At 42.6% G+C, this 23441-nt stretch overlaps 2 protein-coding genes across 9 annotated transcripts in view; one reads left to right on the top strand and one right to left on the bottom strand.

Moving 5' to 3' along the window:
* The window catches only part of PPP1R12B (protein phosphatase 1 regulatory subunit 12B), a 243316-nt gene extending 241872 nt beyond the window's left edge, over positions 1 to 1444 (bottom strand). Inside the window, 1 exon segment of the mRNA XM_033198353.1 lies at positions 1002 to 1444. Coding sequence (XP_033054244.1) covers positions 1002 to 1292 — 291 coding nt within the window. The 5' untranslated portion in view covers positions 1293 to 1444.
* Positions 1436 to 23441, top strand: UBE2T (ubiquitin conjugating enzyme E2 T). 8 transcript variants are annotated; one of them, XR_004434096.1, is made up of 9 exons: positions 9082 to 9173; positions 15802 to 15974; positions 16562 to 16631; positions 18313 to 18418; positions 18533 to 18631; positions 18774 to 18857; positions 19580 to 19669; positions 20147 to 20313; positions 22721 to 22831. XR_004434096.1 is itself a non-coding variant. In XM_033198357.1 (8 exons), the coding sequence occupies exons 2-8, from the start codon at positions 15866 to 15868 to the stop codon at positions 22883 to 22885; spliced, it is 723 nt and encodes a 240-aa protein (XP_033054248.1). In that variant the 5' UTR covers positions 1436 to 1775; positions 15802 to 15865; the 3' UTR covers positions 22886 to 23441. The 8 variants fall into 8 exon arrangements, 7 of the variants coding, with proteins under 7 accessions (XP_033054248.1, XP_033054247.1, XP_033054251.1 ...); XM_033198357.1 differs by lacking the exons at positions 9082 to 9173; positions 20147 to 20313 and adding an exon at positions 1436 to 1775 and having other exon boundaries at positions 22721 to 23441; XM_033198356.1 differs by lacking the exon at positions 20147 to 20313 and having other exon boundaries at positions 22721 to 23441.

Below are 23441 nucleotides of genomic sequence, written 5' to 3'. Positions count from 1 at the left end.
GACATAAAGTTGAATTATTATTTAGAAGTGGATTTTCATGCCAACACATTCACTTTGCACAGACGGCAGAAGAAGAAAAAGACAAAAGATTAAGAGTGGGTGTCCGGCTCTCAGCTCACCAAAATAACTGATGAAGTTCCATTTGAGGCGAGAGGGTGTAGTTAGTCATGGCAGTCAGTAGATAGAGAATATTGCTGCATTAGGTGATGAACTAAAGGTGTCGTTACCAAGCACAGATTATCCACAATCCATATAGTATAGCTATGTATAGGGCATGGGATTTCTATAGAGCGCTTTAGAAAAAAAAATAGAAAAACAGAAAAGCTATTCCGTAAGTATCAAACAGACAGAAGTAATTCAATAACTTAGTTCTCCATAGGAAGCTCTCCGGGAGGTAGCACTGCTGAGAAGAAAGTTAAGATACCTATAACAACGAGGTCCGGGGTGTTCTAGGAGCTATAGCCTAGAGGCGACACAAACTGTTTTGAAGTACTACAAATCAACAAAACAAGAGGTGTGGTTTCAGACCTGCTTGTCTTTACCCAGTATAGGGCTTTACTCTTTAAGTGATCTAAGATATTCTATAATGGGGACACACAACAACTGAACTTTCTGAAAGGGCATCAGACAAATAACACTGCCTATGAGTGACACGGCACGCAGGCACGCCAACCAGACATATGTGAAGATAACTAATCTGTAGGGATAAGACCAGGGACAAAAATCACCAGTAACCATGACAACACAAGTAGGTGGAGGGAAACACAAACACTGACCAAGCAGCGGGGTGACACTATTCCTTCAGGTAGAGAGATCCTGGGATCAGAAAAAGACTTGATTAGTGGAGGAAGCCGGCCAAGAATGAAACCGATTAGCCCAAAAGGGCAGTGTCAATGCAGAAGGACTCGGCGGCAACACCGATACACCCCATGGGGCGGCTCGCAGGGTCAAAGGCACATCTGTATGAGACTGGACGCCTCTAAGACCGAGAAAGGAGTTACCTGGTGCAGGGCTGTCAAGCCGTCCACGTTGACTGTGTTGATATCAGCACCTCTTGCCAGAAGCTTTCTCACCTCGTCGGTGTCCCCGCTAGAGCAGGCGGCCAGGAAGACAGCACCGTCCTCGAAGCGGACCCTGGGGCTCCCGCGCCTGGTCAGCGGCTGCCGCCCCGCGCCTCGTCGCTCCGCGGGCTCCTGCTCTGTCAGCGAGCCCCGCCAGCGCCGAAGCTGCTCTGCCCGCCGCATTCGCGCCGACTCTGCCCGCTTCCCTCCTAGGTGCTCCAGCTCCGCCATTGCTCCGGCCTCGGCAGCTGCTGCCAAAACTACCAACACTAAATTACTGTTGGGGATCGGGTTGCCGCTGCCGCCTCCCTCAGAGCGCTTCAGCCGGGAGCAGAGGGCGGAGACCCTCGCGCTGCCATCTTTACTCCTCCCGCCACTAGCACCGCCCGCACGCTCCCTTGGCTTCAATACGCAGGCGCTGCCCGGCCTCGGATCATCACGGGACTCGTAGTAAGAGGCCTGCCCTAAGTGCACTTGGTGGCCGTAAGGGAACTACAAATCCCTGGATGCATCAGAAAAAAGGCGAGGACCGGCGGCTCTTTCGCCACAGGACCCGGTGAGGTCACCTTTGCCCTAAAGCTGGAACTGTCTCCTGGACTGGCGTCAACCTCTTCCTCTGGGCATTTTGGGAGTCGTAGTTTACTCTTGTTATGACTGGTAACGAATCTTAACTCCCTAATTATCACATCAATTCTTTGGAGTGGAAGAGACGCGGTGCTGATACCAACACAACACTATTTTCTGGAGGGGAGAACTAAACATTAAGTACCTAAACGACTGGATTCTATATCCTAGTTCTAAGTCTAGGGTTTTATTAACATGTGTATTTATCACAGTAAATGTGAATGTGCATGGGGAGGAGGAGCATACATACAGATACAGTATTGCATGTTTTACATAAATACTGTCAACTTACTCCAGGCCCAGAAAAGATCTTGAAAATGATGCATTCAGATGTAGTGAAAAGAGTTTAAGCTGTGAATTTAAATTGAATTCACAGCCGTAGACAAATTACTTGACTTCTCTGAGCCAGTTTTCTTATGTGTAAAATGGGAATAATATCTCACAGGGTAGTCGTGTGGATCAAATGAAATAATACATGCAAGGATGCCTAATACTATCTTTGGCACATATTGCATCCCAATAAATAATTTCTCTTCCTTCTCCCCCCTCCTCCTCCTCCTCTACTATTTTCGTATATCTTAAATTTTTACAAGACAGAATAGATGTCTTCCATGATTTTTATTTCTTTTCTTTTGAGACAGAGTCTCACTGTCACCCAGGCAGAGTGCAGTGGCACAATCATGGCTCACTGCAGACTCAACCTCCTGGGCTCAAGTGATTCTCCCACCTCAGCCTCCCAAGTAGCTAGGACTACAGGTGCCCACCACTACACCCGCTATTTTTTAAATTTTTTTATAGAGACAAGGTCTCACCATGTTGCCCAGGCTTGTCTGGAACTCCTAGACACAAGCGATCCTCCTGCCTCGGCTTCCCGAAGTGTTGGGACTACAGCCCTGAGCCACTGTACCTGGCCCATGATTTTTTTTTTTCAAAGCTAGAGAAAGATACTATCAAGCATACTAAATCATACTAAATTCCTAAGGTAGCAAATAGGACATTCTTATATTCCCCAAGACTGGGTTAAAAAACATATATCTGTCTGTTTTGTTCTGTTTTGTTTGAGACAGGGTCTCACTCTGTCACCTATGGCATGGTCATGGATCAGTGTAGCCTCAACCTCCCAGGCTCAAGCGATCCTCCCACCTCAGCCCCGCAAGTAGCTGGGACTACAGGCCTGTGTCACTATGCCTGGCTAACTTTTGTATTTTTTGTAGAGACAGGGTTTTGCCATGTTGCCCAGGCCAGTCTTGAGCTCCTGGGCTCAAGTGATCCACCCACCTCAGTCTCCCAAAGTGTTGGTATTACAGGCATGAGCCACTGCATCCGGCCAGTCCGATTGATTTAATAATTATAACCTCCAGTGCTCTAGCCCTGAACAAAATATAATTAAATGTGTTACCCATAATGAAGGAGTATATATGCAAATATTAGATTTTTTAACATTTCTGTATGTTTAAAATTCTTCATTAAAAAATGTTGCAAAATGATCGGGGTATTGTAAAGGGAAACTTTATTATATTCTGTCATGTGAAAATTTGCCTGTTCCTAAATTCCCCCTGAAATGAAGTGGAAATCATACATTAAGGAAACAATTAATTATTGAATTGAAAACCTTAAATGAAAAGTGACATATAAATGTAAAAATTATTATGTTTAATAATACTGTGTCTACCCACCATATGCTTTAGTAGGGTATTCTTTTTTTTTTTTTTTTTTTTTTTTTGAGATGGAGTCTTGCTCTGTCGCCCAGGCGGAGTGCAGTGGCCGGATCTCAGCTCACTGCAAGCTCCGCCTCCCGGGTTTACGCCATTCTCCTGCCTCAGCCTCCCGAGTAGCTGGGACTACAGGCGCCTGCCACCTCACCCAGCTAGTTTTTTGTATTTTTAGTAGAGACGGGGTTTCACCGTGTTAGCCAGGAAGGTCTCGATCTCCTGACCTCGTGATCCGCCCGTCTCGGCCTCCCAAAGTACTGGGATTACAGGCTTGAGCCACCGCGCCCGGCCTAGTAGGGTATTCTTAAATACATTACAAATACTAATTAAACCTTATGTCAAATCTGTGAACTATGAATAACAATGTACATAAGGAAAATCAAGGTATAATAATGTATACATTATGTAACCTCATTTTCCTTGCTACATACATTTATTTATGGCTATCATAGAACTTGTCATGTCTCATCATTTATTGCAATTAAAAATTCTTGGCCAGACGTGATGGCTCACGCTTGTAATCCCAGCATTTTGGAAGGCCAAGGTGGGCAGATCACTTAAGGTCGAGACCAGCTTGGCTAACATGGTGAAACCCCATCTCTACTAAAAATACAAAAAGTAGCTGGGAGTAGTGGCAGGTGCCTGTAATCCCAACTACTCAGGAGGCTGAGGCAGGAAAATTGCTTGAACCTGGGAGATGGAGGTTGCAGTGAGCCAGGATTACACCACTGTACTCCCGCCTGGGTGACAGAGCAAGACTGTCTCAAAAAAATAAAAATAAAAAATTATTCATGAGATTTACTTTGTAACATATCACAGTGGGACCTCCTCTTACTCCAATTCAGCCTCTTGCTGATAATTTGTATTGCCCTCAAGCACCCAAATAGAACTCTCACTAAAGGATAAAAGAAAAATTGATATTAAATCAAATAGGTAGGAATACTCAGCTAGAAGCCTAATCCTATTCACAGTCCTCGTGCATCATTTCAATATTATGTTCCTGGTATATGATAGCTGCTCCTATATATATAAAACTTTATGTTTTACTGGCATACTGGTCTTCTAATAAGGATTTTTGAACTGGGGTACATTTTTCAGGGATCAATAATGATGATTCTTTTGGCTGCATTCTTTTTGTATTCAGGATTAGGAGGCAAAAAATATCTAGTTCCAGTTGTTTAAATAAGCTAAAATTGACCCACTCCAGGATAAATCCTTACTTTCCCAAGAGATATGAACTAAAATTTCTTTCTTTTTTGGAGACAATTGGTACCAACATAACTCACTGCAGGCTCGAACTCCTAGGCTCAAGCAATTCTTCTCCTACCTCCTGAGTAGCTGGGACTATAGGCACATAAAATAAAATTGTTTTATTTTATTTTATTTTATTTATTTATTTATTTTTTTTTTTTGAGGCGGAGTCTCGCTCTGTCGCCCGGACTGGAGTGCAGTGGCCGGATCTCAGCTCACTGCAAGCTCCGCCTCCCGGGTTTACGCCATTCTCCTGCCTCAGCCTCCTGAGTAGCTGGGACTACAGGCGCCCGCCACCTCGCCCAGCTAGTTTTTGTATTTTTAGTAGAGACGGGGTTTCACCGTGTTAGCCAGGATGGTCTCGATCTCCTGACCTCGTGATCCGCCCGTCTTGGCCTCCCAAAGTGCTGGGATTACAGGCTTGAGCCACCGCGCCCGGCCTATTTTATTTTATTTTTAAGCAGAGACGGGTCTCGCTATTTTGCCCAGGCTGGTCTTGAACTCCTGGCCTCGAGCAGTCTTCCCACCTCAGCCTCCCAAAGTACTGAGATTTTAGGTGTGAGCCACCATGCCCAGCCTGAGCTTAAATTTCAACAAGAATTCAGTCTCTTTTTCTTTTTCTTTTTTTTTAAACGGAGTCTCCAGGCTGGAGTGCAGTGGCGCGATCTCAGCTCACTGCAACCTCTGCCTCCTGGGTTCAAGCGATTCTCCTTGAGAAGCTGGGACTATAGGCGCCCACCACCACATCCGGCTAATTTTTGTATTTTTAGTAGAGACAGGGCTTCACCATATTGGCCAGGATGGTCTCAAGCTCTTGACCTTGTGATCCACCTGCCTCGGCCTACCAAAGTGTTGGGATTACAGGCGTGAGCCACCGCGCCAGGCCAAGAATTCAGTCTCAATATAAGGAAGTTCCAGGAAGCCAGAAGTACTTCCTTACCATACCTGTTTTATTTGCTTCTTTTCTTTTCTTTTTTTTCCTTTGGAAGTAAGAGTGTAATACCTTCTTTGGAGATTTTACAGAAAAGTGTAAGTAGGTAAATTCCTTGGATAGTTTAAGTGCATACCTACTTGGAGAGAAAAGAATATACCTTCTGGCTGTATGATTATTGAAAGTAGTAATAATTATTATCATCTAATTAATTTTACAGGCTCGGCCAAAAAAACTGCCATGAAAACATTCATCTACCTATAATGACTTAAAAAGATTTTCAAATCAAAATCCTATTTTTTCTAAAACATCTTTCCCAACCAGGGCTTTCTGAGAATAACTTACACAATCAGCTTATTAAACAAGTATGGTAATTTAAATTTCCTAGATAAGTACTCCATTCTTTTATTATTTATTTTTTATTTTTGAGACAGGGTCTCACTCTGGATTTGCAGTGGTGCAATCACAGCTCACTGCAGCCTCAACCTCCTGGGCTCAAGCGATCCTCTTACCTCGGCCTCCCAAGTAGCTGGGACTACAGGCATGCACCACCATGCCTGGGTAATGTTTGCATTTTTTGGTAGAGATGGGGTTTTGCCATGTTACCCAGGCTGGTCTCAGACTCCTGGGCTCAAGCGATCTGCCCACCTAGGTCTCAAAAAAATAAAAAATAGGCCAGGAGCAATGACTCACGCCTGTAATCCCAGCACTTTGGGAGGCCGAGGCGGGCGGATCACAAGGCCAGGAGATCGAGACCATCCTGGCTAACACGGTGAAACCCCATCTCTACTAAAAATCCAAAAATCAGCCGGGCAAGGTGGTGGGTGCCTGTAGTCCCAGCTACTTGGGAGGCTGAGGCAGGACAATGGCGTGAACCCAGGAGGCGGAGCTTGCAGTGAGCTGAGACTGCGCCACTACACTCCAGCCTGGGCGACAGAACGAGACTCCGTCTCAAAAAAAAAAAAAATAAAATAAAAAATAAAAATAAAAATGAAAAAGGATATATTTTCACATACTAGTGAATAAATCCTGACAAATAATACTGTTTAAAAATAAAATACAATTTTATACTTTTACAAGTACTTAAGCGAGCCTGCTGTGATGTTGTTAAAGTGAAGAAACCTTTATAAAATAATAATTTTCGTAGCTACACTTTAAAAATAAATTATAACATTAGAATGCTCCATTTTAACAAACCATAACACCTGTAAAAAGTTTATGACCATCTTTTAGCCTGGCCTCTATTCCCACCAGTTAACATACCCCCCTCTGGTGGACAAATGGAAACGGTACATTTAGTGTATGGGGTTCTTTCTCTTTTTTTCTTTCTCTTTGTTTTCTTCCTCCCTCTCTACCTACTTTTCTTCCTTCCTCTTTTTTCTTCTATCCTTTTTTCTTTCCTCTCTGTTGCCAAAATTATAGTGACTTACTTGTTTTATCAAACCATCTCTCTTTTCCACCAGACTCAATACAGTTCTTGCTTCTTTCTTTCTTTCTTTCTTTCTTTTTTTCTGCGACAGAGTCTCGCTCTGTCGCTCAGGTTGGAGTGCAGTGGCGGAATCTCAGCTCACTGCAAGCTCCGCCTCCCCGGTCCACGCCATTCTCCGGCCTCAGCCTCCCGAGTAGCTAGGACTGCAGGCACTCGCCACCACGCCTGGCTAGTTTTTTGTATTTTTTTTAGTAGAGACGGGGTTTCACCGTGATAGCCAGGATGGTCTCGATCTCCTGACCTCATGATCCGCCCGTCTCGGCCTCCCAAAGTGCTGGGATTACAGGCTTGAGCCACCGCGCCCGGCCAGTTCTTGCTTTTTCTAAGAGACATTTTTAAGATCTATTTCTCAGAGAACCACCCAAGGAAGTAATCAAGTTCAGTTCTGAAGACAGAACTGTAATTGAGATATAATTACAGTTGGGGCAGGAAGAAAATAAAAACAGGTATTGAAAGGATTAAAACAGAAAACATTAGTAGTAAAATAAGCAGGAACTCAATTATGACAGAAAACACTTCACTAAATGCTGAGTAAATGCTAACAATAAATGCAAAACCCCAACAGTGAACTGGAATTAGACTGGACAAGAACGGGATTCCTTATGTTTGTTTCAGAACTTTATAATAATTAATAAACTACTGTAGTTGGCTTATTCCTGCAACTAAGGTGAGGAACCCCAGGGGAGCATCACAGAGTCCTAGTGAACATGTGGGGCTCCTGAGAGAAAACACACCACACAGTGGTTATGGGGAACCACTTGCCACTTAACCCCAGTTTTGACTAGATGTAGACATCACTGCTGTGGCCAAAATTATACTGACTTCCAAGTTTAAAAAGAGACTATTACTCCATTACCAATAATAGTAATAAACAGTATAATAGTAATAATAATAAATTACTATAAGTATTATCATCATTATTCCAAAGCTACACAGTTTGCTGAGAGCAGTCAGATGAGGGTTGGCTTTTTGTTCGTTTGTTTTGTTTTTCCACCCACAGCATTCCCAAAGCTAGTCAAGTTCCAGTCACATCCTTTAAGTCAGGTCTGTGCCATCTTTCAGCGCTCATGAAGCATTGGCCTCTGACAGAGGCAGCTCTGAGAAGTTAAGGTTGGCTTAACCATAAACAGGTTCTTCCTTGTTCAGTACCATGCAACTAGCGTTGGAAGACGGTTTAAAAGTCATCTATTCCAGCTGGGCACAGTGGCTCACGCCTGTAATTCCAGAACTTTGGGAGGCTGAGGCGGGTGGATCACCTGAGATTAGGAGTTCAAGACCAGCCTGGCCAACACAGTGAAACCCCGTCTCTACTAAAAATACAAAAATTAGCTGGGCGTGGTGGCGGATGCCTGTAATCCCAGCTACTCCGGAGGCTGAGGCAGGAGAATCGCTTGAACCCGGGAGGCAGAGGTTGCAGTGAGTCGAGATTGCTCCATTGCACTCCAGCCTGGGTGACAGAGCAAGACTCCGTCTCAAAAAAAAAAAAAAAAAAGTCATCTATTCCAAACTGCCACCCAGTACAAGGATCCTTTCTGCACTATCCCTGACAAGTGATAACCTAACTTCCACTTGAACATTTCCAGTGATGAAGGAATTCACTACCCCCTACGTTTACCTATTTTGTTCTTCAGCGTTCTAATTGATAGAATGCTTTATTTAGCTAAGTTCTGCATCTCTTAGACTTTCATCCGTTGTCCTTAAATGTGTCCTCTGAAGTAGTAAAATCTCCCATGTGAAAAATACTTAACGGAAGACAGCTATCACGTATTCTCTTTTCCAGATTAAATATTTCTGATTCCTTTCATTGTTCTTGCTAAGAAACGATTTCCAGCTCCTTCCTTGGTCTGACAGAGCCGACTTCGTAACCGAACTTGGACCCCCGGATGTCGTCTCAGGGTTGAGCCGCAGGGTGTAGGACGCTGAATGGCTGCGCCCGGTGCGCGCTCTCGTTTGAATGCGTGAACGTTCAGAGCGCTGGCCAATAGAGAGGAGCGGTGGCTGCGCTTCTTTCCCGGGGGCGGAGCCACGCCAACCGTCCGAGGTCGCGCAGGCGCTAGTACCAAGTTGGTCCGCCAGTTGCTGCGTTGTGAGGGGTGTCCGGGCAGGTAAGTAAGGAGAGTATTCCGGTTCCCCATCTGAAAGAACGTACACCGGAGGAGGTCACTGAGTCTTGGGGGGAAGGAGTCCTGTGTCTGCCCAACATGGGCGTTTTCGTCCCTCTGAAAGGAGAGCCTCAGAAAAGCCACCGTTGAGCGGAGGGTCTCACAGTATCTTTGCATGAAATCGCGGTGAGAGCTCCCCCTAGCCGTCCTCCTGCCACGGCAGGGAGAAATTTGCCACTAGAAAGGACGTACCAGCCCAGTACTCGCTGCAGGTTGTGTGTGCACTGGCTGTTCTTTTGCCTTCTTCAACGTCTGGTCGAAACACACGTTTCGTTCATTAATTATCCAAATTTACTGCAGATTTGATACAAAAAAAAAGACCAGGGACCTGCCGTCAAGGAATTCCCCCTAAGGAGAAGAAACTATCAGATGAACTAGAACACAATGCAAATAGATGTGGACTCAGAGAGGGTGACGTTGAAGAGGTGTGAGGGGTGGGGATGTATTACTGGAGAAGGAGTTGTGATTTAATATGTACTTATCTAAAGGTGTGAAAGAATAATACTTTTATGAGCAGCAGGAATAGGGCAGTGTGGCTGAAGCACGAGTTTGTGGAAAGTAGATACTGGATATAAGGCGGGATATAAGGGTTAGATTGTAAAGAATCTTTATGCCCTGAAAAATAGGCAGTTATTCGTGGCATTTGAGCCACAGAATGGCATATGCCAATTTTGGTTAATATAGTGAGGCTGGAGTCTGGTTGATTCCTTGGGAGAAATTGCCTTGCTTGTTCTAATCCTTTTACCATGGCTTTCCACTGTTCTCATTTTATATAAAGGTACACTTTATACTTGTGATATTTTAATGTACAGTCAGCCCTCAGTATCCATGAGGGATGGTTCCAGGACATCCTGCGGATCCCAAATCCACCAAAGGTCAAGTCCCAGATATAAAATGGTGTAGTATTTGCATATAACCTATGCATGTCCTCCCATGTACTTTAAGAGATGGGGATCTCCTTTGTTGCACAGACTGGTTTTTTTTTTTGTTTTTTTTTTCCAGAAAGAGTCTCGCTCTGCCACCCAGGCTGGAATGCGGTGGTGCGATCTTGGCTCACTGCAACCTCCGCCTTCTGGGTTGAAGCCATTCTCCTGCCTCAGCCTCCCAAGTAGCTGGGATTACGGGCATAATCCACCACACCCTGCTAATTTTTGTATTTTTAATAGAGACGGGGTTTCCTCATGTTGGCCAGGCTGGTCTCAAACTCCTGACCTCAAGTCACCCACCCACCTTGTCCTCCCAAAGTGCTGGGATTACAGGTCTGAGCCACCATGCCTGGCCAGTTTTGTTTTGTTTTTGAGACAGTGTCTTGCTCTGTTGCCCAGGCTGGAGTGCAGTGGCGCAGTCTCAGCTCACTGCAACCTCCACCTCCTGACTTCAAGCCTTTCTCCTGCCTCAGCCTCCTGAATAGCTGGGATTACAGGCACCCACCACTGCAGCTGGCTGATTTTTGTATTTTTAGTAGAGAGGGGATTTCCCTATGTTGGCCAGGCTGGTCTTGAACTCCTGACCTCAAGTGATCCACCTGCCTCGGCCTCCTGAAGTCCTGGGATTGCAGGCATGAGCCACTGCACCAGGACTCACAGGCTGGTCTTGAACCTCTGCATGTCCTCCCATATACTTTATTTATTTTAGAGATGGGGTTCTCCTTTGTTGCACAGGCTGGTCTTGAACCCCTGGCCTCAAGTGATCCTTCTGCCTTGGTCTCCCAAATTGCTGCAATTACAGGTGTGAGCCACCATGTCCAGCCTCGCCCCCATATACTTTGAATTATTTCTTGATTACTTATAATACCTAATAAAATGCTGAGTAAATTGTTGTTATACTGTATTGTTTAGGGAATAACGACAAGAAAAAATGTATAGTACGTGTTTGGACGAGTTTTGTTTTTTTGTTTTTTGAGACAGAGTCCTAATCTATCGTCCAGGATGGGGTGCAGTGGCATGATCTCGAAGTACAAAACACTTTCAGCAAAAAATCTTTATTTTTAAGAAAAAAGTATTTTTTCTCATTTTCTATTTCTGTCATACATTTTTATTCTTTCCAGTGGAACCAAAACTTGAACTTCCTGATGGTTGATACATGCCCAGCAAGACTGATCAAAGAAAAAGATGGCACAGATAAACAGTGTTAGAAATGAAAATGGAGGCCGGGCACGGTGGCTCAAGCCTGTAATCCCAGCACTTTGGGAGGCCGAGACAGGCGGATCACAAGGTCAGGAGATCGAGACTATCCTGGCTAACACAGTGAAACCCCATCTTGACTAAAAAAATAGAAAAAACTAGCCGGGCGTGGTGGTGGGCGCCTGTAGTCCCAGCTACTCGGGAGGCTGAGGCAGGAGAATGGCGTGAACCCAGGAGGCGGAGCTTGCAGTGAGCTGAGATCCGACCACTGCACTCCAGCCTGGGCGATAGAGCGAGACTCCGTCTCAAAAAAAAAAAAAAAAAAAAAGAAATGAAAATGGAAACATAACCATAGATAACTACAGAGATTAAAAAGATAAGGCGTTATACAAATACATGTAAAATTGCATGTAATAGATAAATTTGTGGAAAAATTTAACTTGCCAAATTGATGCAAGAATAAATAACTTGAATAATATTTAAATAAATTGGATTTGTAGTTTAACATTTTCTCAAAATGAAAACACCAGGACCAGATAGAGTTATTCCAGACAACCTAGTAACAAATTATCTCTTGGACTAATCCACAATATATATTTTTAAAAAAGGAGGTGGCTGGGTGCGGTGGCTCACGCCTGTAATTCCAGCACTTTGGGAGGCCAAGGCGGGCGGATCACGAGGTCAGGAGATCGAGACCATCCTGGCTAACATGGTGAAACCCCATCTCTACTAAAAATACAAAAAATTAGCCGGGCGTGGTGGTGAGCGCCTGTAATCCCAGCCACTGGGAGGCTGAGGCAGGAGAATGGCATGAACCCAGGAGGCGGAGCTTGCAGTGAGCCCAGATGGCACCACTGCACTCTTGCCTGGGCAACAGGGCGAGACTCCATCTCAAAAAAAAAAAAAAAAAAGGAGGCAACGCTCCCTAACTCATTTTAGGAGGCTGCAATAACCTTGATACCTAATAAAGACAAAATTAGAAAGGACAGTTATAGGCCAGTCTTATTGATTAGCATAGTGTTAAAAGTTTTCTCTTTAAGGTTAGAAATCTGACAAGAATGCCAACTATCAGCTTTTCTTTTTTTTTTTTTTTTTTTGCTGTTGTTGAGACGGTCTCACTCTGCCATGCAGGCTGGAGTGCAGTGACACAATCATGGCTCACTGCAGCCTCCATCTCTCCAGGCTCAGGTCATCCTCCCACCTCAGCCTCCTGAGTAGCTGGGATTATGCCAGCATGTCTGGCCTAGCTATCAGCTTTTGTTTTCAACATTGTACTGGAAGTTACTGCCAGAATAGAAGGCAGGAAAAGAATTAGAAGGGAAGAAATAAACTGATTATATGTGGATGATATGATTGTCAGTGTGGACTTACCATTCCCAGACCGCTCCCCACCCCAAATAGATTCATCATTACCATTACTAAGGCTTTGGTTAAAAATCAATTAGATTGGCTGGGCGAGGTGGCTCACGCCTGTAATCCCAGCAGTTTGAGAGGCTGAGGCGGGTGGATCACCTGAGTTTGAGAGTTCGAGATCAGCCTCACCAACATGGAGAAACCCTGTCTTTACTAAAAAAATACAATTTTAGCCAGCCTGGTGGCACATGTCTGTAATCCCAGCTACTCAGGAGGCTGAGGCAGGAGAATCGCTTGAACTGGGGAGGTGCAGGCTGTGGTGAGCCAAGAGCACACCATTGCACTCCAGCCTGGGCAACAGGAGTGAAATTCCGTCTCAAAAAAATTAAAAAATCAATTAGATTTACATGTATCAGTAAGAAATGGGTAGTAAGTAGTGTTTTTGAAAAGATAGCAAAAATATAAAATACTTAGAAATCAGTCTGACAAAAGTTAGCTAAAGCTTTGTAGAGAAAATTATAAAACCTTTGGAAAGCATCAAAAAAAAGACTGAAACAGCATGTTCATGGATCTTAGGATTCAGTATCATAAAGATATCAGTTATCTCCAAATTGATCTATAGCATCAATAAAATTGCAATCCAAATCACAGAACCCTGTTATGATTTGGATTACAATTTCATATATACATATTTATGTATATATTTATGGACTGATTCTCAAATCTATATGGAAGAGCAAAGAGTCAAGAAGAAGTCATTCCTGAAGAAAAAGACCAGGTGGATAAGCTACAGTAAAACATCACATTATACACCTTAAATATATACAATTTGTATTTGCCAGTTATATACCTCAGTAAAGCTGGGGAAAAAAATACATAATAAAAAATGAATAAGCTATAGTAAATCAAACAGTGGAGTATTGTCTCAGAAATAATCCACTTGACCGATGGAACAAATTCAAGAGTCCCAAAACAAATACACACATATAGAAATTTAATTTATGGTAATATCAGCAGGGAAAGGATGGACATTCAGTAAATGGTGTTAGAACAATTGACTATTCATGTGAGGAAAAACTTTAAATTGGGCCCCCACCTCACTCACTATGCATAAAATTCAGTTCCTAGTGGATTCAATATTTAAATTTGAAAAGCAAAATTATAAAATATTTGAAGACTAGGAATATCCCTACATTTGGGGGTAAGGAAAAATTTAATACACAAAGTATAAATGTAAAGGAAGAGATTTTAAGGTTATGTTAAGAGTATGTGTTCATTGAAAGACACCATGTACAACATGGAAAGATAAGCACAAACTGGGGGATATTTGTAACACATATTAAAGGATTGGTGTCGGCTGAGCATGGTGGCTCACACCTGTAATCCTAGCACTTTGGGAGGCCGAGGTGGGTGGATTACGAGGTCAGGAGTTCAAGACCAGCCTGGCCAAGATGGTGAAACCCCATCTCTACTAAAAATACAAAAATTAGCCAGGTGTGGCGGGCACCTGTAATCCCAGCTGCTCAGGAGGCTAAGGCAGATAATTGCTTGAACCCAGGAGGCGAAGGTTGCAGTGAACTGAGATTGCACCACTGCACTCCAGCCTGGGCGACAGAGCGAGACTCCTTCTCAAAAAAAAAAAAAAAGGATTGGTGTCCTTTGCTTGGTTAGTAGCTACAGGGAGAACTAGAGTTGAGAAGAGTGTTGGGTGAATATGTGTGTGGGTGTTGGTTTTAGGTGAGAGAGATTTTGAGCATATTTGAATATTGAGGGTGAGAAAGATGGAATAATTGATGGACTAGTATCCCTGAAGATTGAGAGAAGGTGGAATCCATAATACATGGAGAGAACCTCGGATATTTAACATTTGTTTGTACCCGAGAATGTTGACTGTCTTTACCATTCTTGCTCTCACAAAGCATATGTAGACTTCCTTACAACAGCTAATATTTGTCAAGTCCCTTACTATGTCAGGCATATTAAGGCTACAAGAGTAAGCAAAATCAGACCCAGGCCTGGCCTCATGAGTTTATTATTTATCAGTGGAAACACCCATTATTTAAAACCTTTAGTGTTTTTATTTTTTGTAGGACTTTTTGCTTTTTTAATTCTTTTTCTTTTTCTTTTCTTTTCTTTTCTTTTTTTTTTGAGAAGAACTCTTGCTCTATAGCCTAGGCTGGAGTGCAGTGGCTCGATCTCAGCTCACTGCAAGCTCCGCCTCCCGAGTTTACACCATTCTCCTGCCTCAGCCTCCCAAGTAGCTGGGACTACAGATGCCCGCCACCATGCCCGGCTAATTTTTTGTATTTTTAAAGAGACAGGGTTTCACCATGTTAGCCAGAATGGTCTCGATCTCCTGACTTCGTGATCCGTACGCCTTGGTCTCCCAAAGTGCCGGGATTACAGGTATGAGCCACCGCGCCCAGCCAACATTTTTAATTCTTTATTTTAAAAACATATTTGCTTGAGTAGATAAACATTCACAAGAAGGGAATGGAAAAAACTCAGATTCCCTTGTCAGAATAGAGATTAATAAGAGGAATCTTGGCCTGGCGTGGTGGCACACACCTGTACTTCCAGCTACGTAGGCGGCTGAGATGGGAGGATTGCTTGAGCCCAGCAGGTAGAGGTTGTAGTGAGCTGAGATTGTGCCACTGCACTCCAGCCTGGTTGACAGAGCAAGACCCTGCCTTCAAAAAAAAAAAAAAACAGGTGCAATGACTCATGCCTGCAATCCCAGCACTTTGGAAGGCCAAGGCAGGCGGATCACCTGAGGTCAAGACATTTGAGACCAGCCTGGCCAACATGGCGAAATCCTGTCTTTACTAAAAATACAAAACTTAGCTGGGCATGGTGGCGCACACCTGTAATCCCAGCTACTCTGGAAGCCGAGGCATGAGAATTGCTCAAACCCAGAAGGTAGAAGTTGCAGTGAGCTGAGATGGTGTCACTGCCCTCCAGCCTGGGTGACAGAGTGAAACTGTGTCTCGAAAAAGAGGACTCTGTCCCCCACCCTCACTACATTGAAACTGTTTGCTGAAAACTTCATAGTCATTATTGCTGATGATTTTATGGTCACCTCTTTTCTCCTCCAGTGCATCCCAGCCAGCTCTTAGTGTGGAGCAGTGAACTGTGTGTGGTTTCTTCTACTTGGGGATCATGCAGAGAGCTTCACGTCTGAAGAGAGAACTGCACATGTTAGCCACAGAGCCACCCCCAGGCATCACATGTTGGCAAGATAAAGACCAAATGGATGATCTGCGAGCTCGTAGGTATCAAATCATGTATATGATGGAAGTCATGACCCTATTGAAGATTGTGCTGAAATAAACTATTTTGTATATTCTTCTAAAGTAAGGAGCAGTTATAAGGTCAGAGTGCCCTACCGTCTTTCTACCCTAATTTGTTTACATTTATAAAAGGTTTGCTTCACATTTCTTGCTTCTTTGACTTTTTATTATACCTTCTGCTGATTTATAGCCAAGATTTAAAGCAGTGAAGCAGTGTTTAGGTCAAAGATATCCATCTCAAATATCTGTGAAACCAGATGGGAAACATACATGATTAGAATACTGCAGTCCAAACAAAACAAATCTGTAGGTTGTATTTGGTCTTGTGGCCAACATTTTGCAACTTCTGCTTTAGATTTTCTATATGTCCTTTGACACCATTAACTTTTTGAGTACATTAGCATTGTGGTGTGTTGCATGAGGACTTGTTAAAGTCCTGAGAGAGAATTATTGTCCTAGGCCTAGTTTCTCTATTAGGACCATAGACCTCATTAGCTCCATATGGTGGTAATTCAAATGATCTGATTCCCTTTTAACTTTTTCTTTCTTTCTTTTTTCTTTTAAGAAATATTAGGTGGAGCCAACACACCTTATGAGAAAGGTGTTTTTAAGCTAGAAGTTATCATTCCTGAGAGGTTAGTATGAATCAGCTTCTCAACCTACATGGTAAAGTGCATTTATTGGGAGACAGAGCAATGTAGTAGATAGAGCATAAAGGACTAGGTTTTAATCCTGGCCTTATCATGACTTAATGTGACCTTGACCAAGTTATTTTATCTCTCTGGAGTTCAGTTTCCTTCTCCGGAATAATGGGCCAGATCACATCAAAGACCCCCTCACTTTTTCAATTGTGGTAAAATATACATAACATAATGTTGACCATTTTTAAGTGTACAGTTCAGTGGTATTAAACACATTCACATAGTTGTGCAACCATCACCAGCATCTATCTCCAGAACTTTTCATCCTCCCAAACTGAAACTTCATAGCCATTAAACTCTAACTCCCCCTTTCTCCCTGCTCTCAGCCCCTGGCAACCACTACTGTGCTTTCTTAATATTAAGCTCCTCCTCACTTTTTCTTTAACATTTATTTTAGGTTCCGGGGTACATGTGCAAGTTTGTTATATAGGTAAACTCATGATATCACGGGGATTTGTTGTATAGATTATTTCGTCACCCAGGTACTAAGCCTAGTGTCCAGTAGTTTTGCCCTTCTCTGTCCTCCCACCCTCCACCCTCAGGTAGGCCCCAGTGTCTGTTGTTCCCCTCTTTGTGTCCATATGTTCTTATCATTTAGCTCCCACTTATAAATGAGAGCATGTGGTATTTGGCTTTCTGTTCCTGCAAAGACCATGATCTCATTGTTTTTTTATGGTTAAGGTCCCTTTTAATTCAAGTCTCCTTTAAGGCTCTCAGCAGGTAAGTTACAGATGTAGTTTTGTACAGAGCTGAGAAGGGAAGAAATGACTATATAACAGTTGAAACATAGGTATGTAATCACTAGGTCAGATCCTGGCCAAACTTGTTAAAGTCTTGAGAGAATAGCTTAATAATCATGTGGTGCATCAGTTCTAAAAATAGACTGGGAACTTTGCAAGGTCTGTGTCTCACAAAAGATACGTAATAACCAAATGCAATGTATAAATTATAATTGAGTACTGTTTTGAAAAATCCAGCTGTAAAAAACAAAAACTGGGGAGAACAATTGAAATCTGAACAGTAAATGATATTAGGGAATTAGTTCTTAAATTTTTCATAGGGGTAATAGTATTGCATTTATATGGGAGAATTTGGGTGTATTTCACCCTGTCTCCTCCTTTTTAGGTTGATGAGGAAGAGATGCTTGATAATATACCAGAGGCTGGCGACTCCAAAGTACACAACTCAACACAGAAAAGGAAGGCCAGTCAGCTAGTAGGCATAGAAAAGAAATTTCATCCTGATGTTTAGGGAACTTGTCCTGGAAGAAGGTTGAAGGAAAAACTTCAGGTTGATAGAATTTCCTCATTTAGCAAAATGCAAATCACATATGGGAGAATGTTCTTATTCTTAGAAGATATGCTCTAGTATTTAAAAGATAAAGTGGCTTGAATCCAGGTGGTAGATAAACGGATGTTTTCAGTACTGTTATTTCAAACTGATTTATTGTAAATTTTCATAATGAAAATTTAGGAGGAAGGACAGTTTTCCTCCCAAAGGCTGGCTCCCTGACATTTCTATAATACCAACATTATTGTGACCAAGAAACTATTTTAAATGTATTTAGAAGCAAAATTATATAATGAAAATTACCTGTTGTCTTATTCTTTCATAGGTACCCATTTGAACCTCCTCAGATCCGATTTCTCACTCCAATTTATCATCCAAACATTGATTCTGCTGGAAGGATTTGTCTGGATGTTCTCAAACTGCCACCAAAAGTGAGTTGTGGGTAAATGGTTGACTCTACAGCATTCTGTTTTCTTCATCTATTAAACTTGAATTAGAGTGTCACATTATAATATAAAAGCAACTGTTTATCTGTTTGTGTATAGGGTGCTTGGAGACCATCCCTCAACATCGCAACTGTGTTGACCTCTATTCAGCTGCTCATGTCAGAACCCAACCCTGATGACCCGCTCATGGCTGACATAGTAAATATCCCCATTTTCCTCTGCAACATATATCCTACCTTGTCTATACCTCTAACTCTCCCTGTGTGAGGATAGCTGCAGCAGCTCTAACTGACCACTGCAAATCATTTTTTTCTCCATTAACTCTTTGATTTCATCTTAGTCCTCAGAATTTAAATATAATAAGCCAGTCTTCCTCAAGAATGCCAGACAGTGGACAGAGAAGCATGCAAGACAGAAACAAAAGGTATGATGTTTGCTACTATTGTTAGTTAATTAAGTATATATAGTATAAAGTATATATGTATAAATAATGTTTTTTGGATTTGCCAAATTTGTACTGAACTCTAGAATGCCTGATCTTTTTCTCCTATTGCAACCTTCTAAATAATTTCAGCAAAATAGCCTAATAGCTCAACCAACAGTAGATGTTTCATAACAGTTGTCATCTATTGGCAACACTAGAGGGCAGGCAGCATCTGGTTAATTTTTTTTTATATTACAGATAGCAAGGATAGCGGGATGGTGTCTCAGATTCTTTTTTTCTAAGTTGTCCTTTTAACACTGAGAAGAATCTATATTTGCAGGTACTAGTTGCAGAGATGGGGGAAACTTTTCTTATGGGACCATTCGTGGAAGAAGGTTGAAGGAAAAACTTCAGGTTGATAGAATTTCCTCATTTAGCAAAATGCAAATCACAGGAACATGGAAGTTAGCACATGATAGTTCTTGCTGAGTTATACCATCTTTCAGATTGAGTTAAATAGCAGTTGTTACTTGTAAAAAGAAATAAAAATTAAAACAAAAAAAATTGAGGAAGATGTTTTTGAGAGAATATCATATGCACAATGCTGTATACAAATCTTGCAGCAAAGAAGTACATGGAAATAATATTACAGAGCTTCATTTTTCTCCATCCTGGCATTTGTGTGAACCTTACTGTATTTCACCCTGTCTCCTCCTTTTTAGGTTGATGAGGAAGAGATGCTTGATAATATACCAGAGGCTGGCGACTCCAAAGTACACAACTCAACACAGAAAAGGAAGGCCAGTCAGCTAGTAGGCATAGAAAAGAAATTTCATCCTGATGTTTAGGGAACTTGTCCTGGTTCATCTTAGTTAATGTGTTCTTTGCAAAGGTGATCTAAGTTGCCTACCTTGAATTTTTTTAAAAATATATTTGATGACATAATTTTTGTGTAGTTTATTTATCTTGTACATATGTATTTTGAAATCTTTTAAACCTGAAAAATAAATAGTCATTTATTGTTGAGTATGTGTTTATCCTGAATGTGTGTCTGGGAGTAAACTGGCCAGAGAGGTATATAATCAGAACATTAAAATATTTGGAATTGTTGTCCTTTAGTTTGCCAACTTCCCAGCACCGCTAGGGACACTGATGTTTGACACAGATGTAAAATAGCTGTAGAAACAATTCAATTACCCTTATGCTTTCAGGGATGATAGCTTTTCTGAGGTCTTAAAATAATGTGGTAAGAAGATAATAGATCCTTTTGCAAATTTATTTTTTTGCAGCTTTCACTTTTTGTGATTTACATAGCTAACCAGAATTCTGTGATAAAACTTCCATTTGTTCAACAAATACTTATTGAACACCTACTATGTGCCAAGTATTATGCTAGTGTTTGAGAATGAAATGGTGAGAAAATTGGATGTGAGATTAACCGAATACTCATAAAAATGTAAGTAGGGATTTCCTCTCTCCAGCATCATTTTATGGCAAGTACCACTCTGGACAATTTGGTGTCAAACTTGAATTCCCTACTCATGATTTTGTAATACACTTGACTTACCTTTATAATTCTATTTAAATGACAAAGATAATAGATTTGAGCAGAAATCAGCTGAAGTAGGAGGAGATCACCCAGGCCAAGCTAAGACTTTGAGGAATGTTTTTTTTTTGTTTTGTTTTGTTTTTTTGAGACGGAGCCTCGCTCTGTCGCCCAGGCTGGAATGCAATGACGCGATCTCGGCTCACTGCAACCTCCGCCTCCCGGGTTCAAGCAATTCTCCTGCCTCAGCCTCCTGAATAGCTGGGAATACAGACGCGCACCACCACACCCAGCTAATTTTTGTATTTTTAGTAGAGATGGGGTTTCACCATGTTGGCCAGGCTGGTCTTGAACCCCTGACATCATGATCCACCCACCTCAGCCTCCCAAAGTGCTGGGATTACAGGCGTGAGCCACCATGCCCGGCCTTGAGAAATGTATTATAGATACTGGACTTGCCTAGGCAGATGACTGAAGACTGTAATGCCCTTGTCCATATCACAGTGTAGCAATGATGATTTTTTACCTAGGCTAGGCACCATGCATGTAAAATGCATCTCTGAATAGGCACCTTTCATTCTTCTACCTATGAATTACCTTGTACTCTTTACTGAGCAGCAGCCTGCCATACTGCTTATGTGGTGGTTGGACTCATGCAAAGAAAAGAAGTATGAATTTATATAATCCATTAATGACAGGTCATGGCAGAAGCTAAAAATACAAATTTCTAACGTCTACAGTATTTTTGAACCCACTTTTCAAAATCAGTTACTGGTCTTTTTTTAAAGCCCAGGAATTAATTCTATTCCAGGCTTGTTTCCTATGCTTATGCATACTTAAGTCAGGTTTGGAGTTCCTAGATACCACTAGTATATCAATTAGGATACTTAAAATTGTGAGTGAAATTCAACTCACACTGGCGATAATGAAAGAAGTTCATCGCCTTACTAAATAGAAAGTCCAGGGCTAAAGTGAACGTCTGGGTTGGTGAATTCAAAGGCTCAACAATATCATCAAGATCTTGGTCTCTTTCTGTCTGCCATCCATAGTATCAGCTTTCTCTTAGGCTGTTTGTTCCCTAAGTTTCTTTCCCTCCTAGGATGACTACCAGCAGCAGTGGGGGTTATGTACTTTCTATCCAGCCAGGCCAGGAGACTCTACTTTCCATGAAACAAAAGTCCCTGTGGACCGCCCTGAAAGCAATCACTGTTGCCAGGGAAATGCCATGTGCTGATTGCTCTGGGCTAAACCCAGATATGAAGTGAGAGATGAACTTAGGGAGTAGTTGTAGGAAAAGAGCACCTCCTGTAGGACAAAACCCCTTACACTTCTATCACCATGTCTGGTCAGCTCTACCAACTACTTTTCCCTACCACTACTTACAACACTAGTTCAGCTGCCATCATCTCTCACCTGCACTTTAGCCATAACCTTCTATCTTGTTTCCTTGCCCCCGTTCTTGACCTTTGACACTCCATGCTCTTCACAGCAGCAAGAATAATCTTTTGACAATGTAAGTTGGATTTGGCTTCATTCCTCCAAGTGGCTTCATCTTGCAATTAAAAGCCTAGTCTCGGCCAGGCGCGGTGGCTCAAGCCTGTAATCCCAGCACTTTGGGAGGCTGAGACGGGAGGATCATGAGGTCAGGAGATCGAGACCATCCTGGCTAACATGGTGAAACCCCCGTCTCTACTAAAAAATACAAAAAAACTAGCCGGGCGCGGTGGCGGGCGCCTGTAGTCCCAGCTACTCGGGAGGCTGAGGCAGGAGAATGGCATAAACCCGGGAGGCGGAGCTTGCAGTGAGCTGAGATCTGGCCACTGCACTCCAGTCTGGGCGACAGAGCGAGACTCCACCTCAAAACAAACAAACAAACAAACAAAAAGCCTAGTCTCCTTCCCTGACCCATAAGACCCCGCATGATCTGACCCCTGCTTGCCTTATATGTCCATCCTCATTGCATACCCTCAAACCCCTTATACCTTACACTCCTCCATCCACACAGTCCTTTCAATCTCTTGAACACACCTAGCTCGTTCCTACCTCAGGGATTTCACGTACACTATTTCCTCTGCCTCCTACATTCCCCAGGATAGTCTCAGCTTGAATGTAGCTGCATCAGAAAGTCGTTTTCTGTCCCATCTAAAGGAGCCCTAGATCCTCAGGTACTCTCTGGTCCATAACCTATTACCCCAATTAATTTTCTTTATAGCACTTCTATCTATCTGGAAATGTGTTCATTTTCTAATGTGTATATTGTCTTACTCTAAGCACTGGGGATATAGTGGCTACAAGGAAGTTTTCTCTCTAATCACAGGAAACACCAGAGCCGAAAGCTATTAGAAGTCATCCAACCATTTCTCTGCCTGAAGTACCGAGGACTGGACTGGAGAACAGAAGTGACATGCCTGAGGATTTAAAAGCCCAGCTCCCTACTCCCAGCTCAGGAAAGGATGGGAAAAGGCTAAAAGCATGGACTTAGGTCAAGGAGACCCAATTTCAGCTAACTTGTGACCTTAGCTTTGTAGTCAGTCCTTCTATTTTTTCAGGTTTTACCTCTGCAAAAGGGATGATGATGATGATGATGCTTAAGACTCATGAGGTTGTTGTGAGGATTGAATGAGATGATGCATGTGAGGCATCCAGTACAGGGACTGGCATGGTGCTGACATTTATTGAGTGCTTAGCAAGGGCACTGGGGGATGGAGACCAACCATAGGTGGGTCTTAAGGAGCTGCCCTGCCTACTGCCAACTTGCCAATCTGCTCTGTTCCTTAGATAAGCAAGCTGAGCTGTTTCTCAATTCCAAACCCCTAATTAAAGAGAGATGACATCCATGACTGATCATATAAACATTGCGGATTCCAAGTTCCCCTCTCCTGCTGCCCCCAACCCCCCTCTCTACCTCTCCCCAAAAGCTATCTAAATAAGAACAGATTTTACCACCCACCTTGTGGGCAGACTCAGCTGAGGCTGGAACTAGCTATTTATCCTTCGGCTGCTGCGGGAATTCAACACATACAAATAAAGCTCCTTTT

The sequence above is a fragment of the Trachypithecus francoisi genome, unplaced genomic scaffold (genome assembly GCF_009764315.1).
Source record: "Trachypithecus francoisi isolate TF-2019V2 unplaced genomic scaffold, Tfra_2.0 Lachesis_group5, whole genome shotgun sequence".
Taxonomy (NCBI): Eukaryota; Metazoa; Chordata; class Mammalia; order Primates; family Cercopithecidae; genus Trachypithecus; species Trachypithecus francoisi.
Note: the sequence above shows the minus strand (reverse complement) of the source record. Positions and strands in the feature narration are given on the sequence as shown.